This window comes from Nomascus leucogenys, chromosome 9 (assembly GCF_006542625.1).
Source record: "Nomascus leucogenys isolate Asia chromosome 9, Asia_NLE_v1, whole genome shotgun sequence".
Lineage (NCBI taxonomy): Eukaryota > Metazoa > Chordata > Mammalia > Primates > Hylobatidae > Nomascus > Nomascus leucogenys.
In genome coordinates this window covers 3126238-3145117 of record NC_044389.1, presented here as the reverse complement: position 1 = coordinate 3145117, position 18880 = coordinate 3126238, and the positions used below count along the sequence as shown (strand labels likewise).

Genomic DNA, 18880 nt, shown 5'->3' with positions numbered 1-18880 from the left:
ATAAGATAAGCAGGGAAATTTGAATGCTAATGGGATATTTGACAATACTAAGAAGTGATTACTAATTTTCAGGTATAATATGGGTTTTGTGGTTATTCTCTGAGTCCTCACCTTAGAGAGGTACCAATTAAAGTATTTATGGATGAAATAAAACAGTATTTTAGATTTGTCTTAAAATAATCCACTGGTGGGCAGGGGTGGGAAGGTAGGGAGAAACATGATGAGCCAGATGTGGGTAACTGCTGAGGCTCCATTATGGGTGTATTATTATACTCTCTCCCCTTTTATTTCTTGAAATTTTTCAAATAAAACTTTTTTCCTAAAGTGGCATTATAATTCACTAAACTCAGTACAGTAAGTCTGGAATTCGATGATTGGATGGATACTGAGCCTTGGCATTAGCCAAAATGAAATGATTTTCATGGAGAACATGACTGTGAAAGAGACTTTAAAGAAAACAGTTTAAAACTATCTAAGAAAAGTAAGCTATTCTCAAATATTTTAAAACATCATTTATTAGCATATGGTTATATATGGTTATTATTTATTCATTAAAATGAGAACTGGGAGCACCCCCACTGCATAACATTGTTAGTTTATCTTACATATGCATTTGGAAGTAAGTACACATTCTATATTTCAAATTACATCATATATTAATATAATGTATATATCTGAGTCATATATATCGAGAACCTCTTATGTGCCAGCTCTGTGCCAGGCTCTGGGGGATATCATGGTAAACAGACAGACAAGGTTCCTGCTCTCACACAGCTGGCGGTCTTGGGGCAGAAAGACATTAAACAAATCACTGTAGATAATTGTATGGCTGAAAATGTGTCCAATGCCAGGAAGGAAAACCAAAGGGGCCAAGAGGAGTCCACACCTGGGCACCAACCTGCCTCAGCAGCCTTGGGGGAGGCTTCCAGGCGGACAACCCTTGGTGCTGGCTAGACACAGAAAAGGCTGGGGAGAGGGGGAGGGCAGAAAGCAGATGTGCAGCACAGAACATTCTGGGCAAAAGGCACAGCATATGCAGGAGCCCTGGGGTGGTGGAGAACAGGTGCGTTTGAGAAGGTACAAGATGTCCAGGAGAGCTCTGGCACAGGGCATCTGAGGAAGAAAAGCATTAAGTGGAGACCAAAGAGTGAGGGAGGGCTGGGCTCTGCTCACAGAAGGCCTGTTAGGCCACAGGAAAGGTTTGGTATTGAAGAAAAATGGGCAACAGAAAGCTATGAAACTCAGGAGCAACCAACACAATTACATTTGCATTTTAGAAAGACCACTCTGCCTATGATGGGATGCACTGATAGGGGTGACACGGGTGGACTGGAGAGACCCTAGGGCAGCGATCCAGGCAAGAGCTGATGGTAAGGAAAGCGGGCATACCTGTGAACCTTTGGTAAAGTTAAATATTTCAGAATATTTACTAAATTAATTACTTCAGGCTATCAGGATTACTAAGAAAATGTGACACCACATTGAGGTCCATTCAGACTTGATTCTGTGCTATGAATTCTGGGGAGTTTAGGCTAAGAGAGAAGAAAGGAAAGAAAACATGGTTTCTATGAGGAAATGAGAAACTCAGGCAGAAATATTATCATCAAAATAGGCATATGCAGGAGGGAGGATAGAGTTTGCCTGGCCAACCAAATGTGGAGGTAAGAAAGGCACTTCCTACACTGGTGTAGGTGGCGTGGTGACACGGAGGGAATAGGAAGATCGGAATTGATGCCTGCCAGGATGTCAGCATTTCATATATATATGAAAATAAATATATATGTTTTAGACAGACAGACAGACAGACAGATAGACAGATTGATTGATTTTTTTTTTTTTTTTTTTTGAGACAGGGTCTTGCTTTGTCACTGAGGCGGGACTGCAGTGGCGTGGTCAAGGCTTACTGCAGCCTTACTCTCCCAAGCTCAAGCAATCCTGTACCTCAGCCTCCCAGGCAGCTGGGACTACAGGTGTGTGCCATTACACTCGGCTATTTTTTTGTATTTTTAGTAGAGATGGGTTCTCACTATGTTGTCCAGGCTGGTCTGAAACTCCTGGCCTCAGGCAATCTTCTGGCTTCAGCCTCCCAAAGTGCTGAGATTACAGGCAAGAGCCACTGTGCCTAGCCTCGTATATATATTTTTAAGTGATGAGAAAGTGTGGATTATAATGGAGGTATGGACAACAGAATGAGGAAAGAGAGGTGAAAGGGAATAATGGACTGAGCAGATGGGACCACTGAAAGAAAATTATTGGGTAGTTTAAATGTTGAAATAAAAAATACTGCATAGTGGATTCAAAAAAGTAAATTATCCTAAATACAGTTAAATGATTTTTTTAAAACAGGTTGTTTGATTTTAGAAATCTTCCTATGTCCATTTCTGAAAACTTGATTTTTCAAAAATTTGAAAGTTGATTTTGCTGACACAAAAAATATGTAAGATATGGATATATAGATTTATATGCCCTGATGACTTTCAAATTTCAAGCTTTACATCAGACAAAACTGGGATTCTTGGACTTTTGTTATTATCACAGAATCAATTACCAAACACACACTCCCCCGCTGTACAGGGACTCCTGCAATCGATAAGAGTTCCCAGAATCCAACACTCTGGTCTTAAGCTCAGCTACTCATTCACATTCTCTACAAATCAATAAGCTAAAAGAGCTTCTGTTTCTAGGATCAACCAGCAAATGTTCTCTTTTTTTTGTGAATGAATATTCCTTGAAACAAAACTAAGCAATGCAAAGACAAACCAAAATACAAATCACTTTTATCCACATCAACTGATACTACTTCCTCTTCTATATACCAAAATCAAATTATAGGCTCTGCAGACCTTCTCAATTAATGTCTCTTATGTTTTGCAATTTATCTGGGGACAATTCATTTTCCCTCATGTTTCACGATTATGCTGTTTAAATGTCATGATGTTTCCTGAGGTTACACCTCACTTTCGAGATTGGATACTGATATTCTCGGTTCCATTCCTATGCCTGCCTGCAGTGCCCTCTAGAACTGCACCCAGCATCAGCTCAACCTGCAGCAGTACCTACCCACTGTCTTGCCTCCATCCCTGGATCTGTCTCTGGTAGCTGAAAAAACAAAGATCATATATAAGTGTTTTGAGATGAGTTGTACACTCTGCTGATCAACGGGTCTCAGGAAAGCCCTGGCCTCTGAAATCTATCATCTAAGAGGGCCAAAGAGGTGTTACAAGTCCCTATGAAGCCTGCGGAACTTTCTACTTTTACTTCTGTTAGAGCCATAAGGATTTCCAGGGACAAAAGCCAGTATCATCTTTGGGTTGTGGTTTTCTTGAGTACAGTTACCCATTATTCTGTCCATGGGCTAAATGCAGCCATACTAACCTGGTATGACCTACATGGGACTTGTAACAAATAATGTTCTTTGTTAATTACTTAATTAGGCTCTGATAGTTTATTCTGGCTAATAGTGAAGAGTGGTGTGCCCTGTTCCCACTCGGCTCTCCCACAGAGTTCCTGCTGCAACATTCACCATGTGACACAGTGCTAGAAGTTATAAAGACCTAGAGTTGTCCTCAGTTCCTACTCACTTCCTCCACCAATTCATAGGAAAAAGGTTTTAGTAAAGCTACTTAGATGTTTTGCTGTTACTGTGTTTATTGTCGAATATTCAGAGGAGTAGGTCATGCAAACTACCTAGTAAGATTTAATGAGTTACACTGTCAAGTCAAGGATGTCTTGGAGACATAAAAGGACAACTTGTTAGATCTCTGTGGCTCACAAGATTGGGTTTTCTTAGTGATCAGTTAGCTGGTCAGACAAAGCTACACGGGAAAGAAATGAAATCAGATTCAAACTTGATTTGTTGACAGAGCAGATGGAGCCACATCCTGCATTCCTCTTCTGTTGCTAAACTGCTCTGAGCTCATGAGAATCACAGAATTTTGACTGAAGAACCATTTTATGGAGAAGAAAACCACAACTCCCCATATACTGACGAGTTTAAAACATATTTAAACTTTATGTACCTGTCTTTGGAAGATAAGTAGCAAGATGTGTCTGAATTAGCAAGTATCTGCCCTTTGAGTATGGCTCAATTTTGAGAACTTATCTAAGCCAAGAGTGAAATATCCCTGGAATTCTGGAGCTAAGCATACGAATCCTAAGATTATCTTAAAATATGTTAGCACTAGGTAGTGTCTGAATTCATCTGCTCAATAAAAATACACTCTTTCAATACATTCTTGAGATGAAAACAAATTAGGCAGTACTATCAGGAACGTTAACCTATAAGTGAGATGTGCCATAATTCTTGAGACAGTCTGTAAAGTACTGATATTTTATGAATGATTAAAGTCAATGAATGATTAGCACCAAGCTTAAAACATAGTTTTGTAAGATTAAGAATCTTTTAAGGAAGCTGCTTTCATTTTATCCTAAAATAAATCTAATATTATAGCTAAGAGGCTAAACTTCATTCTTATTTTCAATAAAAATCCATATGTCTTACAGATATATAGAGTTGTGAGCATGTGCTCTAATACTGAACATATATATGGCCACTTTCATTTTATCATCAATTCCTCATTCATTGACAGGAGACATAAAACACCCAGAGAAACAAGAGTAAGGTATGTAGTTGTATATTTTCCTAGACCTACATAGCTTTTGAGATATTACCAGACAACAAGAAAGATCTAAAGAGAAAAATTTAAAATACAGCAGAAGAAAAGTAGAGACAGGCTTTTCATTTTGGTTTAGTCATTAAATATTAGCCCAAACTCAAAAGATGTAGTGCTTTAGGATAGACGAAGGTTTAAACTCCTTACAAATGGGGCAGTATGTGTACAGGACTCATTACCATAAGAAAAACTATAGGTTGAAAACTGGAAACATCCTCTACAGGGGTTTAAACAAATCATAAACTCATAACAATTCTGAGGGCAGGAAAGTGAACTTCAGAGACATTCATAGCCTCTGAGGATAGCACCATGAAAGCAAAGCTTACACACACACACACACAACCAAACAACTCTGTCCCTTCGCAGAGAGGAGCAAAAAAGCGAGGAGGCATTGCCTGCCCAGGACGGCACTTCTCCCACCCATCCATACAGGCATTCACTGGAGCTACAGCAAGGCAGATAACACCTGCTGGTAGTCAAGACCTTCACTGGGTGTTGGGAACAGTGCAACAGGAGACAAACAAGGAATAGAAGTCCAGGTGTACTCCACAAATTATTTGTTTTCTTTCAAACAAATGAGTTCTTTTAAGGCAAAATAACAGAACTACCATTTGCATAGCTATACACTTAGTACCTTCATCTACTTTCTTTTCTCTGCTAAGAAATCTTAAGCTATGTTACTCAGGGCAATAAAAGCTGCTGAGGTGAGTATCAGACAAGAAATTCTCTCCTCTAACCTTCTAGGTTTTAATATCTGCAGCTAAACATAAAGCTGGTTCTTAAACAGAACTTCATTCTTATCTTGTTCAAAAGGCAGCTCTGATAGTGAGCAAATGCAAAGCTTTACTCCATTCAGAGAGGCATAGCTAGGGTCCTAATCTTGGAATGAAGAGAGAGACCAGCCATATTGAATTGTCTGGGGCTCTGTCAAAACCATATCTATGTTTGATGTACACCCAGCTTGGCACATACTGAAACTCACAGGTGAAAAAGAGGTGGTTTCAATACAAAAGTCAATTAATTACAGACTTCTAGAAAGAAAATGAAGGGAAGAGCAGAGTTCTAATCTCGTTTTGTGAAACTAGTCTGAGTTTTGTAAAAATCAGCCATGTGGTCTTAGGCAAGTCACTTCAGCCTCAGTTTTCTCATCTGTCAAGTAAGGACAATAAAACCCTGCTCCACCTGCCTCATATAGCTGCTGTAAAAAATTTTAAGATATGATATAAATGAGGTATTATGATGAGTCCCCAGCCAAGGGAACTCTCTTTCTTTAAGGTTTGTAATAAAATAAGCATATTCTCAGAAGTAGGATAGTTTACAACAGGTTTTAGAAGTGGAATTCACTTTGAGGTAGATAGTTTGCCTGGTGTGTCTAGAGTTCATATACCTTGTAGAAAGCCAAAAGAAATGCAGACCAGTTGTTCTAAGAAACCCCAAGAGTAGTATCTGTCTGTCTGTCTCTCTGTTTAATAAGTAACTTGATGGCTTGGGCTTCTCATTTCAACCTTTCTTTTCCCTTAACATAATTTGCTTGCCCGTTTATTCAGGGATCAAAATATTGTCTCTGAATTTTTTAGCCAAAAAAGAGGCCTGTCTTGTAATGCTGACAAGCTCTCATATGTTCCAATATAATTGACAATTCCACTTTATCTATTAAGTATTTCATGGAAGGAGAACAAATTTGTTCTGATCTAACCCTATCTAAATACATCCTAAGTGGCAGGGAAGAATCTAACTCTCCCACCACTGGACTACAATTTTCTAGAGCTGGAGTGGGTTAAAAAGAAGCAGAACTTGGCTAGGTGCGGTGGCTCACCCCTGTAATCCCAGAACTTTGGGAGGCCTAGGTGGGCGGATCACGAGGTTAGGAGTTTGAGACCAGCCTGACCAATATGGTAAAACCCCATCTCTACTAAAAATACAAAAATTAGCCAGGCATGGTGGCAGGTGCCTGTCGTCTCAGTTACTCAGGAGGCTGAGGCAGGAGAATCACTTGAACCCGGGAGGCGCAGGTTGCAGTGAGCCAAGATGGCGCCACTGCACTCCAGCCTGGGCAACAGAGACTCTGTCTCAGAAAAAAAAAAAAAAAGAAAAGAAAAGAAGCAGAACTTATGTGGAATTGCAAGATGAAACAAGAACACTGGAGGTGGTGGTTTCTGGACCCAGTGAATCCAGAAGGCCCCAAGGCTCCAGGAGACACCTCAGTCCCCAGCTAACAGGACAGAGGGCTAAGAGTGCTCACTTCCTTTAGCATCTGCCACTACAATTAACGAACTCTGGAAAGATGCACCATTTTAATGATACAGTTATTAAAAAGGAGTATGTGTGGGAATAATGTAAGCATTGCATACTAAATAAATTTCTATGACAAATTGATTCTTACATTCTAATCCGTACCTATTTTCAAGTTAAAATAGTTCCTTATAATAAAATACCACAAACTGGAAATAAAAACAACATGTACATAGACTCTCTCCATGAAAATATCCCTCATTTTTTTTTTTAGAAATAGCATCTCACTATGTTGTCCAGGTTAGAGTGCAGTGACATGATCATGATTCATTGCAGCCTTAAACTCCTGAACAATCCTCCCACCTCAGTCCTCTGAGTAAATGGAACTATAGGTGCACACCACCATGCCCGGCTAATTTTTTAAAATTTTTTGTAGAGACAGAGGTCTCACTATGTTGCCCAGGCAGGTCTTGAACTCTCGGGTTAAAGCAATCATCCCATATCGGCCTCTCAAAGTGCCAGGATTACAGGCATGAGCCACTCCCTGGCCCCTTAATTTGAAAAGTAAAATAGAAATATCTCATCTTTTTAGGAGTTTTAAAAAAATGGGTTTTTAAAAAAATGATTCTAAAGATACAGCATCAAGGCTTTTGAAGTTTACCTAATTAACTTGATGGCTTCCAGCTCCTCGGCACTTAGCGAAGAAGGCATCCTCAAGAAAACCATGTTGAATGTGCAATCATCCAAAAGCGCTGCTGCCTCCTTCATGTCACTGATGGTGATGGTGACTTCTGCTATGTTTGCAAATAGTTTCTGTATAGTATCAGCCAGGTAGCCCACAGTGACATCTCCAACTAATAAGAGGTCTATTTTTGCCTGAAAGAGAAGGAAGCAGAGGCGTCACATAATTATTACCTAGGCATAGGGAAAATGGTCACGTATGAGAGGATAAGATAAATAAAGCTCACAAATAGCACAACAATTGACTCCATATCTAGTCTGACTGGCTAGATGGTCAACTATAAGCAGCTCAAGGACAGGAACTATTAATTTCACATCTTCAGTACCTAGAGTGGTGATTAGATCTGAAAGTCATCCTGTTTTTAAACATTTTGCCTACCAATGCCACTCTACTTCAGTTCTTCCGCAAATTTCTCTCTCATCCTATTAAATGATAGAGTTCTTATGACTCAAGTTTCCCAAAAGTCTTTCCTACTGGAAAATCTGTTTATTGCTGAAAGGATCAAAGTCGTGACTCTCCCACGTGATTTATTTTGCTGAAACACACATTCCAGGGAACAGAGAAAGATTTAAATCCCTAAATCATAAGAAACACTGAAATAAAGTCCTTTCAATGGAATATATGTGCTATTCAAACCTCAATATTAGGAACCAAAAAGGCTATTTGCATTTGGAAATATTTTCAAGTATATTCAATTAGGAAAAAGAGCATTCCCAACTTCACGTTTTACTTCTGTATGTTTTATTCTCTACAGCTAATGAACTCAACCCACTGAAAATGCCAAAGAATGGGGATGCTTAAATTAATGGAAATAGAAGACAATTGGAAATGCCAGGCCATAGACATCTGTATGAGAAAACAGATTTGGGAGGTGATTAGAGTTGAAGCTAAAAGAGTGAGTGAAGGGGCTGGAAATACTTGTACAAAGAGAAAGGCAGCTTGGCAAAGAAGCAACTCCACAGGGCAGGATGCTGGTGGAAGTGGCCCCGTGGGGCTTCCTTCTCTTTTCAGCCTGGTTTCCTGAGGCTTGCAAGAAAGAACAGGTGAGGTGCAAGAAACTAGGCAAGAGCAAAGTAAGCAAAGCTTTGGCACTTCTACCTGCTCACCTGATTTTCTTCCTTCTTTTTTAAAAAAGTCAATCTTCCTTTACCATCTCTCATATCCTAATTCAATCCCTTCTCTGGAAGGAACTGCTGTCAAGAGTTTGGTGTCTATCTTTCCAGACAATTTTTGTGTCAAACATGTAAGTACAATACACACATACATAGCTTTTCATAAATGGGCTGTTAGTATTTTTTGAAGTGAGTTGATTTTTTCATTTAACAATATAGTTCAATAATTCCTCAAAAATTCTGATTCACTGGGAACATTCTCATTTTCCAGGCGGTTATAGATTTATTCTCATAAAAATATGTTTTCTATTATTTGTTGGGATCAGGGGTGAATGTGCTCATCTGTCACCTTGATCCAGTCTTCCTTATTTTCGATGATGATAATTGATTAAGACATTCTCCCAGTGTTGGGTTTTGATGTTATTACGGTGCCATGATGAATACATTTATAAATACATCTTTGTGCAAATAAGCATATATCCCAGAATTGAAACTAGAAAATCAGAAAGTAAACTTTTACTTGTTTTGCATACTCCAAAGGATACAAAAATTTATATCCCCACAAGCAGTATATATGAGTACTCATTTCCCCAAACTCTTAATAAGACTGATTATTCTTAACCTTTAAAAAATTTTTGTATTGTGAGCAAAAAATCTTATCCTTTTTATTGGCATTTTTTGAATGAATGGAGTATCTTTTCATTTTAGTGGCAATTTGCATTTTATTATCACATATTTATTATGCATGCCCATTTACTCCCTTTGCTCACCTTCCTATTTGTGGTTTGTATTTTTCTTACTGCTTTGTGGGAGTTTATACAGTCTGGATATTAGTCAACTACTTTTTTTCCAGTCTGTCACTCTGCCTTTAATTCTTTTTTGTTTTTTTGTTTTTGTTTTTGTTTTTTTAGAGGAGTAGAGGATCTAAATTTTCCTCCTAGTGGCATTTTGTTGTACCCCACAAATTTTTATATATAGTGAGTTCATGTTCATTCATTGCTAATTAGTTTATAATTTCAGTTGATAGTTCCATTTTAATCTAAGACTTTTATTAAATACCTATATAAAGGTGTTTTTAATTTTCAAGGCGATAGTATGTTTGGTTTTTTATTTTTTTGGCTATTTGTTAGTTGCTAATTTCTTATTTCAGTGCACTGTCAACAATGAATGTGTCCTGCATGAAGTCTACTTTTTAAAATTTGTCGACATTTTATTCATAGCCTAACACACAGTTTTTGTTAATCGTCCATGGGTACTTGAAAACAATGCCTATTTTCTGTTGTGCATAAAGTTCTATATATCTTTCAGAACAAAATTGTTAATTCTTTGCTTATATTAGGTCTACTTGATCTTTCAGTTTATGAAAGATTATCAAAGTCTCCTTAATTATGGTTTTGTCAATCCATCAATTTCTCTAATCATAGGTTATATTTATAATTATGGGTTAAGTACATAAAGGTTCATGATATTTTATAAATATATAACTATAATATTTAACAATATATGTGATCTATGTTTATATAGTATATTATTAGTGTATATATATAGATGATTCTATATAGCGAATACTACTATATAAAATATACCTCCTTGCCCTTTAATGCTTTTCACCTTAAATTTTATTTTTCTGATATACAGCTTCGTTCTTCATACCCCCTTATTTTAAACTGTTATCATCTTTTCTATGACTTTTGTAAACAGCTTTTAATTGAATTTACAGTTTTTACAATCTTTCAGTTTTTAATGTATGAATTTAAGTAATTGCATTACTGACATTAACTAGTGTACATTAACTTCATTAATGTAATGAATTAGCTAATATCAATTAATTGTGAACATTTACAATTTAATGTGAAATGACCTTATTCCCTTTCATTTATTATTTCAGGCTTCCTATTTACTGTAATTGTTTTTTCCCCATAGCTACTGTTAGGCTGATCAAATTTTCATTTTTCCATCCTGTTGCTCCTATAATGCTTTGGAAATTAAATCCCTAATTTTTGTAACTTAAGTGCTTAATTGTCTTTTTATTTGGAATTAATTTGACTTACAGAAGAGTTGCAGAGAGGGTATGGTGAGTTCTCATAAACACCTGACTCAGCTTCCCCAAATATTAACATCTTACAATCATAGTATGTTTATCAAAACTAAGAAATTGTGAGGGGCTTTTTAACCATGAGAAAGAAAACCCTAAGAAATTAATATCAGCATAGTACTATTAGCTAAACTACAGACTTTATTCGAATTTCACCAATTTTTCCACTGATTGCCTTTTTCTGTCCCAGGATCCCATCTGGATAATAGGTTGTACTTAGTCCTTGTGTCTCCTAGTTTCTTCTAATATGCAACAGTTTCTCAGTTTTTACTGGCTTTTGAGGAGTGCTGGTCAGGTATTTTGTAGAATGTCCCACTACTTGGATTTGTCTGACATTTTCTCATAATTAGACTGGGACTATAGATTTTGGGTAGAATACCATGGACACGAGCGCCTCCTTCTTACGGTGTCATATATCAATGAGAGATTTCCAGGGAGGTTCACCTTGGTCGCTTGGTTAAGATGGTGTCTGCAAGGTTTCTCCACTGTTAAGTCACTTGTTTATCCTTTCCACATTCTTGTTTTCAGAAGGCAGTCACTAAGTCTGGCCACACTCAATGAAAAGGGACTAAAGTACCACCTCTTGGAGGGAGGAATATCAAACAATTGTGGATGTACGTTAAAACCATCACAGTAATTAATAAACGTTAGTGGAGATGGTTTGAGGCTTTGCAAATATCCCATTTCTCCTGAAAGTTATACCCTCTGTTCCTGCCCTTCATTTGTGGATCTTGTCTGTAGCAATTATTACTATGACATTCCATTGGTGATTTTCTATTTCCTTCCATCTACATTTATAATTTGGAAATCTTATGTAAGGAGGATATGTTCCTCCTCCCTCATTTACTTATTTAGTCAATTATTTATTTAAATCAGTAACGACATATTTATTTTATTCTTTGGGTTACAATCCAATACTATCATTTATTTTGTTACTCAAATTACTCCACTTTGGCCGCCAAAATTTCAGAAATACTTAATTATTAGTAAGTATACATAGCCATTTTCAATTAAGGTGTAGAGTTAATCTAAATCTACAGCCTCTCTCCAAACAAGGCAGCATCCTTAACATGTCTCCCTCCACCCCATATACTTCTCAAGCTATGACTAGCTGGAATTTTAGTTCCAATCATTATTAAATATTTACATTTTTATTAACATTTACACTTATTTTTTTGTTTCTCTGATTCTTAAAGTTTCTTGTATCTCATATTTGCTTCTTTCTTGGATTCATTTTCTTGAACTGAAGTACAGGCTCAGAAAATTCTTTAAAGACTGTCTGATAGCATCAGAGTCCTAGCAAGTCTGAAAACATCTTCATTGTGCTCTCACAATTCAGTGCAAGTTTTACCCAGCAAATACTTATAAGGTCAAAATCACTTTGTCTCTGATTTTTCCTTCTGGAATCCAAGTTGCTAATGAAAAGAATAAGCTGCTTTGTTCCTTTGGATGCTTTTCTCCTCTTTTTCCTCTGCATTCTGATAGTTTCTAGGCTGTGTTTAAGTATATACCTTATTCATCCTACCTGGCACCCAGTAGCTCTGAAAATTTTCTTATTTATTTCCTTCTTTCTGTTGTCTTTGTCTCTCCTTGTAAATCTTCTATGAGATGCTGCATGTCTTAAATTGATCCTACATGCCTTGACTTCTCTCTCAGAGATTTCCTCATTTTCCAGATCACCAGCTTAGTCTTCAGTCCTTCTAAGTATTTTTTATATAATTTCAATCCATTTAATGTGAATTACTAATTTCTAAGATTTTTTGGTAATTTTTCATAACCTATTTTTAGGATGTGATATTCTCTCTACAGATACAAATTCAAGTTTTAGAAGTTTTTTTTTTTTCTATTCCTTTACGTCCTAGTTTATTCAAGTTGCTATAACAAAAGACTATAAACTGGGTGGCTTATAAACAACAGAAATTCATTTCTCAGCTTGGAGGTTGGGAAGTCCAAGATCACAGCACTGGCAGATTAAATGTCTGGTGATGGCACAATTTCTGGTTCATAGATGGCAATTTATTTGTGTTCTCACATGGAGAAGCAAGGGATCTTTCTTGGGCCTCTTTTATAAGGCACTAACCCCATTCACGAGGGCTCCTCCTTTATGACCTAATCACCTCCCAAAGACCCCACCTGCTAACGCCATCGCCTTAGCAGTTAAGATTTCAACATATGAATTTGGTAGAGGGCACAAACATTCAGACTATAGCACCTTAAAAATCTGACTCTTTAATTGTTCAATCTGTGCATTTGTCTAGTTCTGTTAATGTCTGTCAATCCTTGGTTTCCAAACACAAATATGAATCAAGAACTAAGTGGATGTGAACAGGCAGTATCTCCTGCAGCTGGGGTGGTGTTTCCTCAGTGGGGGCCTCCATTAATGGGACAACTAACTATGGGTTTGGTGAGAGTGAGCAGGATGAGTGAAAGCAAAGGCTGGAGAGCAGAGGGGCTAGCGCCAGCTAATTGTCAAAATCAAGGTGGGCTCTACTCTGAAGACCAAGTATGTTTATTTTCCTCCTGGGAAGAACTGCCTTTCCTCTTTCAGTTACAGAGGTCTGGAAATTACTCATACCAGGAGTCCTCATCTCATGTATAGTTCATTTTCTTTAGAGAATAGTTCCTGAATTTTATCCTTAAGTTAAAAGCACCATTGCTCCTGCTTTAGTAGGAGTGAGCTGGGAGAATCCACAGGGTAAATCCAGGGGGCCAACCTGGCCCGGGAGTTCTGTACCCAGCTAATTCAAACCAGGTGAGCACCCTTTGGGCTACTTTCATCTTTGTTTCTGTCAACATTGAGCCTGGACTATCACTAAAATTGTTTTATCACTGCAATTCTTCTCTTTGTCTTTTAAGCTGTGGATTTTCTACTTTTGTTTTAGGTGCAATTGGACCCCATCTGCTTTCTAAATGTCACATTTTTCTGTGGATTTTTTTTTTAACGTTCAGAAAGAAGTTGCTTTGTTCAAACCAAGATCCCATTAAGAACTATGCATTGCATTTGGTTGTTATAGCTCCTTGATCTTTTAATTTGGAATACCTGCCTTCTTATTTTTCCATGATATTTACTTGAAGGAATCATCACATTTTGAAAACATCTGCTCTGGAGTTTGGGGTAGATGGGGAGGTTGACCTGTGTGCTCAATCATCATGAGCCAATCTCCTTCACCTGCAGTACCCTACTCTAAACAGGATACCAATTTAAACTCCTTAGCATGGTGTTTCATAGCCTGCTACCAACCTACTTCCCTGAATACTCTATATTCCAAGAACACAGCACAACACTTTTAAATGAGCTTTGAAATATGTAATTTCTACAGTAGAGAGCGTTGGGGCACTACTAGTGTGTTTCCTTTTCATTTTATAAACACTCCTCATTTCCAGCAGCACTTTAGGAGCAGCATGGGACTCTAAGCCTTTGTGATGCCTGTGAGCGCAGAGTGTTTGCTAATCTCCACTATAGCGCGTGATTTCTTCTATGCAAGTATATTCTTTGTGAACCCAAAGCCAAACAATGAAACAGTCATTAACAAGTGATCACAATAGGAGCAATTATAGTTTTGTTTTTTAATTAACCTAATTAATTGAAGCAAATATGAATGCCCAAAAATAACCTATCTAGTACAATCAGGGTGTATGACCATGTAATTGATCTTGCAAACTGAGGCACTTTTGAGAATGAAAGGAGTTGCCATTAATAATTACACTAAAATAACACATACAAACTAGGGTGTCCTGGGATATAGTTTGTGAAACTTTCCATTAGTAAGGTTTATTTTTTCTTTTAAAATATCCTGCCACTGTATGTATCTGCTTAAATATGTTTGATGTTTATTCTCTCCATAGATATTTACTGAGCCCTTACTATAGGGCAGACACAGGGCTGGGTGATAGGAACACAAGGTGAACAAACAAGACAAGACAAGGTCCTTGCCCTCATGGGGCTTACATTCTAATAGCCCTTTTCTCTGCCGATAAGAAAGCATGGCATTCAATCCTTGGAATATAGGAAGAATAGAGTATGACCAGTTCTACTAAGGGTGTTATCCTTTTTCAACAGCTTGATGCAGTGGGAAGGGAGCAAAGCCATTTGAGGCAGACACACCAGAGTCTTGTCACTTGTTTCAACTATTTACCAGTGGCTTTGAATAAGACACTTAAGTGATCCTCGTCTGAAGGATCAAAATACTTATGTTGCAAGATTGTTATGAGAAGTGTTTGTATAGTGCCCTGCAGGTGGTAGTTATTACCATGTTTTTGCAAGTAATACCGAACCTGAGCACAAAGAACACAGAAAACGTCAAATCAACCTAGCAGGGGAGGGGCCAGGGGGGAGAGGAAAATGTGTCCATGCTGGGCTCTGCACTGTTTGAATCACAGTGCTCAGGAAACACGGCCTCCTGCAGAGCATAAGCTTTAAAATAACAGAAATCAACTACCTAGCTTGAGCCTTTCCCTAGCTAGCACATGGCATTCTGACTGCACTAACCCCCCTTAGTGGCTCAGTTCCAGGGTCCCCAGAATCTCTCGGCCTTTGGGGGAAAAAAAAAGTCAAGAAAGAGTTATGAAGGGCAGAACATGCATAGTGGGAAGTCGGGAGAAATCTGAGGGTAGGTACGAAGATGATCTGGAAAGCGATGAGGAGAAACAAGCACCACTAACCCACCGTTCTGTGCAGGAGTCTGAAGTTTTTGCATAGTGTCTTGCACCATGGCACAGAGCAGGTATGACATAAAGCAGCTCTGGAAAGAACTGATTTGCTCTCTTCCCAAATGCTTCTTTCCCTGCCTTACAAAATCAGTGCCATAGCACGCTTGGAATGTTAATGGACAAATCAGAACACTGCTCAAGTCCACTATCCCAGTTCCATAACTCAAATTAAGGGAATAGTTTATAATCAACATAAATCTGAATATTTATTTAGTTTAAAATATCTTGTTGACAATGTAATATGAACACAGGCGATGAAAAAGATCTATTGACAAAAAGAAAAAGGAATAAATGTTTCTAGTATATTCTGCTTGGAAAACTGCCTTTTAGTACATCTAAGATTTTCACCTGCAAGCAGTAATTTGAACCAATGCTAGGCTTCGTTTGATGAAATATCTTTTTCTGTTTGAATTGCTTACTACACCTTTGTAAACAAAAGTAACATGTATTCATTGGGAAATACTAAATTGAAAAAAGAAAATAAAGTGTAATTCCACCACTCAGGGTAAGCCCTATTAACACCTTGGTACATACCCTTTAAGTGTGGGTGGTTTTAATAACACGACATCATTGTCACCAAGACACTTCATCCACTGTTTCATTTCTGTGATCACAGTAACATACAGGGCACTCTAGTCTCTACAATTTTTAAAACACTGGATTTCCATTTGCAATCTGTGGCAGGCTAAACCCTTAATTAGTAACAGCAGGTGCTGAAGTGCTTAAAGCAAATCACTCCTACATTTTAGTGAGTTGTTATTTATGTCACTCTTATCACCAGGAGCAGAGCAGCCCACAATCAGCAGCAGCTGCAAGGCTGAGGCTCTCATGGGGCAATTGTGGGCCTTCAGTTTCCTCAGGAGTCAAGGGATTTAAACAGCTCTATCTGGAGAAACTGAGCAAGCAGCTTTTCTCACAAAGGCACACAAAGGGGGGTCAGTTGGGGCTTCACACTCTTTCAAGGGGAGGAAACCACAATTATTTATGTTCTACTAGATAATCAGATATTTCATTCAGAATTCGTTTTGTGCAGCTTTGCCTAATCCTGCACCATAAAATACTATTTTTCCTTAGAGTTTAAATAGGTTCCTCCATCTTGAAAAATTAAGAAAACCTGTTAAATGGGTCCACTTCAAAGTGATTCTAATTCCATTTCAGACAAGCTTGCTCTTAAGAAGAGATGAAATTAAGTTCGCAGAGCATTCTAAGAGGTAACAAGACTACATTCAGCACAAAAGATTGCTCTCTCCTATTTATCAAGATGTGGACAATACTAAGATGAAAGCCCCCCTCCCCAGCTGGCCTTGCTTTCTGGAGTGGGGAGGTTTCGCCTATGCTTTCCTCCTAGTGGGGTAATCATCACGTTTCACTTTTATCAAAAACAGTTACAAAAGTGATTTTGTGCTTTGCTAAAGGGGCCGAAAAATAAGGTGCTTTCAAGAGAGGCCAGTGGGCTTTTCGATTTCCATGGAGGTGGCAAATGCGTGCAGAGCAGGTCCCCTTCCCACCACGGCTTTGGTTCCACACAAAGTTGCCTGTTTGGGTGGAAGCTCCACGGACACTTTGGGATGCCACGCCACGGCGCAAACTGAAAATAAGCATGCCCAGCTGTGCAGAGACGGGAATGCAGGAAAACAACGCGCCTAAACAAACTTTCTTATATTAAAAAATCATCGTTCACATTTTTGTCCAGCCACCAGCCCCAGAGTGCCTACTAAATGGTGTTTCTAGGTAGCTAACTTTACAAGTGGCCTTCTGCTCGAAAAATAAGTTGAGGAAACGTCAAGGGCTAAGATGGTTTTGTTTTTTTTTTTTAGTTGGAGAATTCACATTTATTAATTGATGTGATGCAATCTGCAATTTTTGGATTCCAGATAAGTTTCACTGAACATTTCATCAGTTACTGGGTTTTCTTTATAACACGATTCAGTTCTCTTTCTTCCTTGGCCTCCTCTCCTGAGATAAATCAGCCCCGTCCCCCAACCTCGGGCCCCAAGGGCCTGGTGGCAGCTGGGGGCACCCTCAGAAGCCGGGTCCGCGCTTCCCCAGCTCGGTGCGCCCGGGGAGAGTGGACTCGCGCCCTGGAAAGGGCCCTTCCTGCTATCCGCTCCTCGCGGTTCCCCGAGAATGAGAGCTCCCCGGGCCGGGCTTTGAGGGCCGAGGGGACCACCGACCTAGGGCCCGCCCGCGAGGTTATAAACGCAGCTGCCTCCCCTTCCTCAGCCTCTTACCTGGCCCGAGATCTGGCCGTGCTCCTGGCAGATAATTGAGGAAGCCATGGCCGCTGTGCACGTGCTGGGTCCTGGGGCAGCCTCCCAGCAGGAGGAGCTCCACCGCCGCTGCGTCCCGGGCCCGCCCCCAGCACTAATGGCTCCTGGCCGCAGCTGAGGGCGAGCACGCCCCGGGCGCCCTTAAAGTGGCCCTGTCGCCGGTTCTGGCGCGTGGGGGAGCAGCAGGCCGCTCTGAGGGGTCCCCGCAGAACCCGGGTCGGGGGCCTGCCCGCGGGGGCTACTCAAGCTGTCCTGGGGGCCCTTAGGAGACCGTGTCATTAGCTGACTGCGCACTCCAAGTCCCCTTCCCAGGGCAGCTCTCACGACACTAAGCCCCGCGCAGTCACTCCCACTGCGCCGCCTGGGGAGGCGGGAGGCAAGGCGTCACCTAAAGATGGTCTAAAAATTTTAAGAAGTCTTTTCTTACGGGCAGTCTTTCCAGTTTAAATGTTAGGAATTAGCAAACACTTGGGTTTGTTTTGCTCTTTTCTAAACAAACATAAACAGAGGATAGGGAAGGCGAGCACTTTTACGGTGCTTTCTTCCCAACCCACTAAGAAATTTAAAATGTTAGGCCGGGCGCGGTGGCTCACGCCTGTTAATCCTAGCACTTTGGGAGGCCGAGGCGGGTGGATCACTTGAGCTTAGGAGTTCGAGACCAGCCAAGCCAACATGGTGAAAACCCGTCTCTACTAAAAATACAAAAATTAGCCAGGTGTGGTGATGGGCGCCTGTAATCCCAGCTATCTGGGAGGCTGAGGCACAAGAATCGCTTGAACCCGGAAGGCGGAGGTTGCAGTGAGCCAAGATCGCCCACTGCACTCCAGCCTGGGCGAGGGAGCGAGATTCTGTCTCAAAAAAATATATATATATATTAGAAACACTTCATTTTTGTGCTGTGATTTAACAAATACTGTCCCTATTTTCTCAACTGAAACAATGAGGCGATAAAATTTTCTCGTGACTCCTGCTACGTAAACCCCTCTACTCAACCTTCACTGAACATTTTACTGAGACCTATTGGGCGTCAGGACCTGCGAAGGATC

General features: G+C 39.6%; 1 protein-coding gene across 1 annotated transcript in view; it reads right to left on the bottom strand.

The window, feature by feature from the left end:
• Positions 1–17867, bottom strand: part of LOC100580067 (spermatogenesis- and oogenesis-specific basic helix-loop-helix-containing protein 2) — a 43867-nt gene extending 26000 nt beyond the window's left edge. Inside the window, exons 1-2 of the mRNA XM_003270270.3 lie at positions 17796–17867; positions 7567–7781 (exon numbers count right to left, since the gene is read on the bottom strand). Of these exons, the coding sequence (XP_003270318.2) occupies positions 7567–7781; positions 17796–17843 (263 nt within the window). The 5' untranslated portion in view covers positions 17844–17867. The remainder of the gene's footprint in view (positions 1–7566; positions 7782–17795) is intronic.
• Between the last annotated feature and the right edge of the window lie 1013 nt (positions 17868–18880).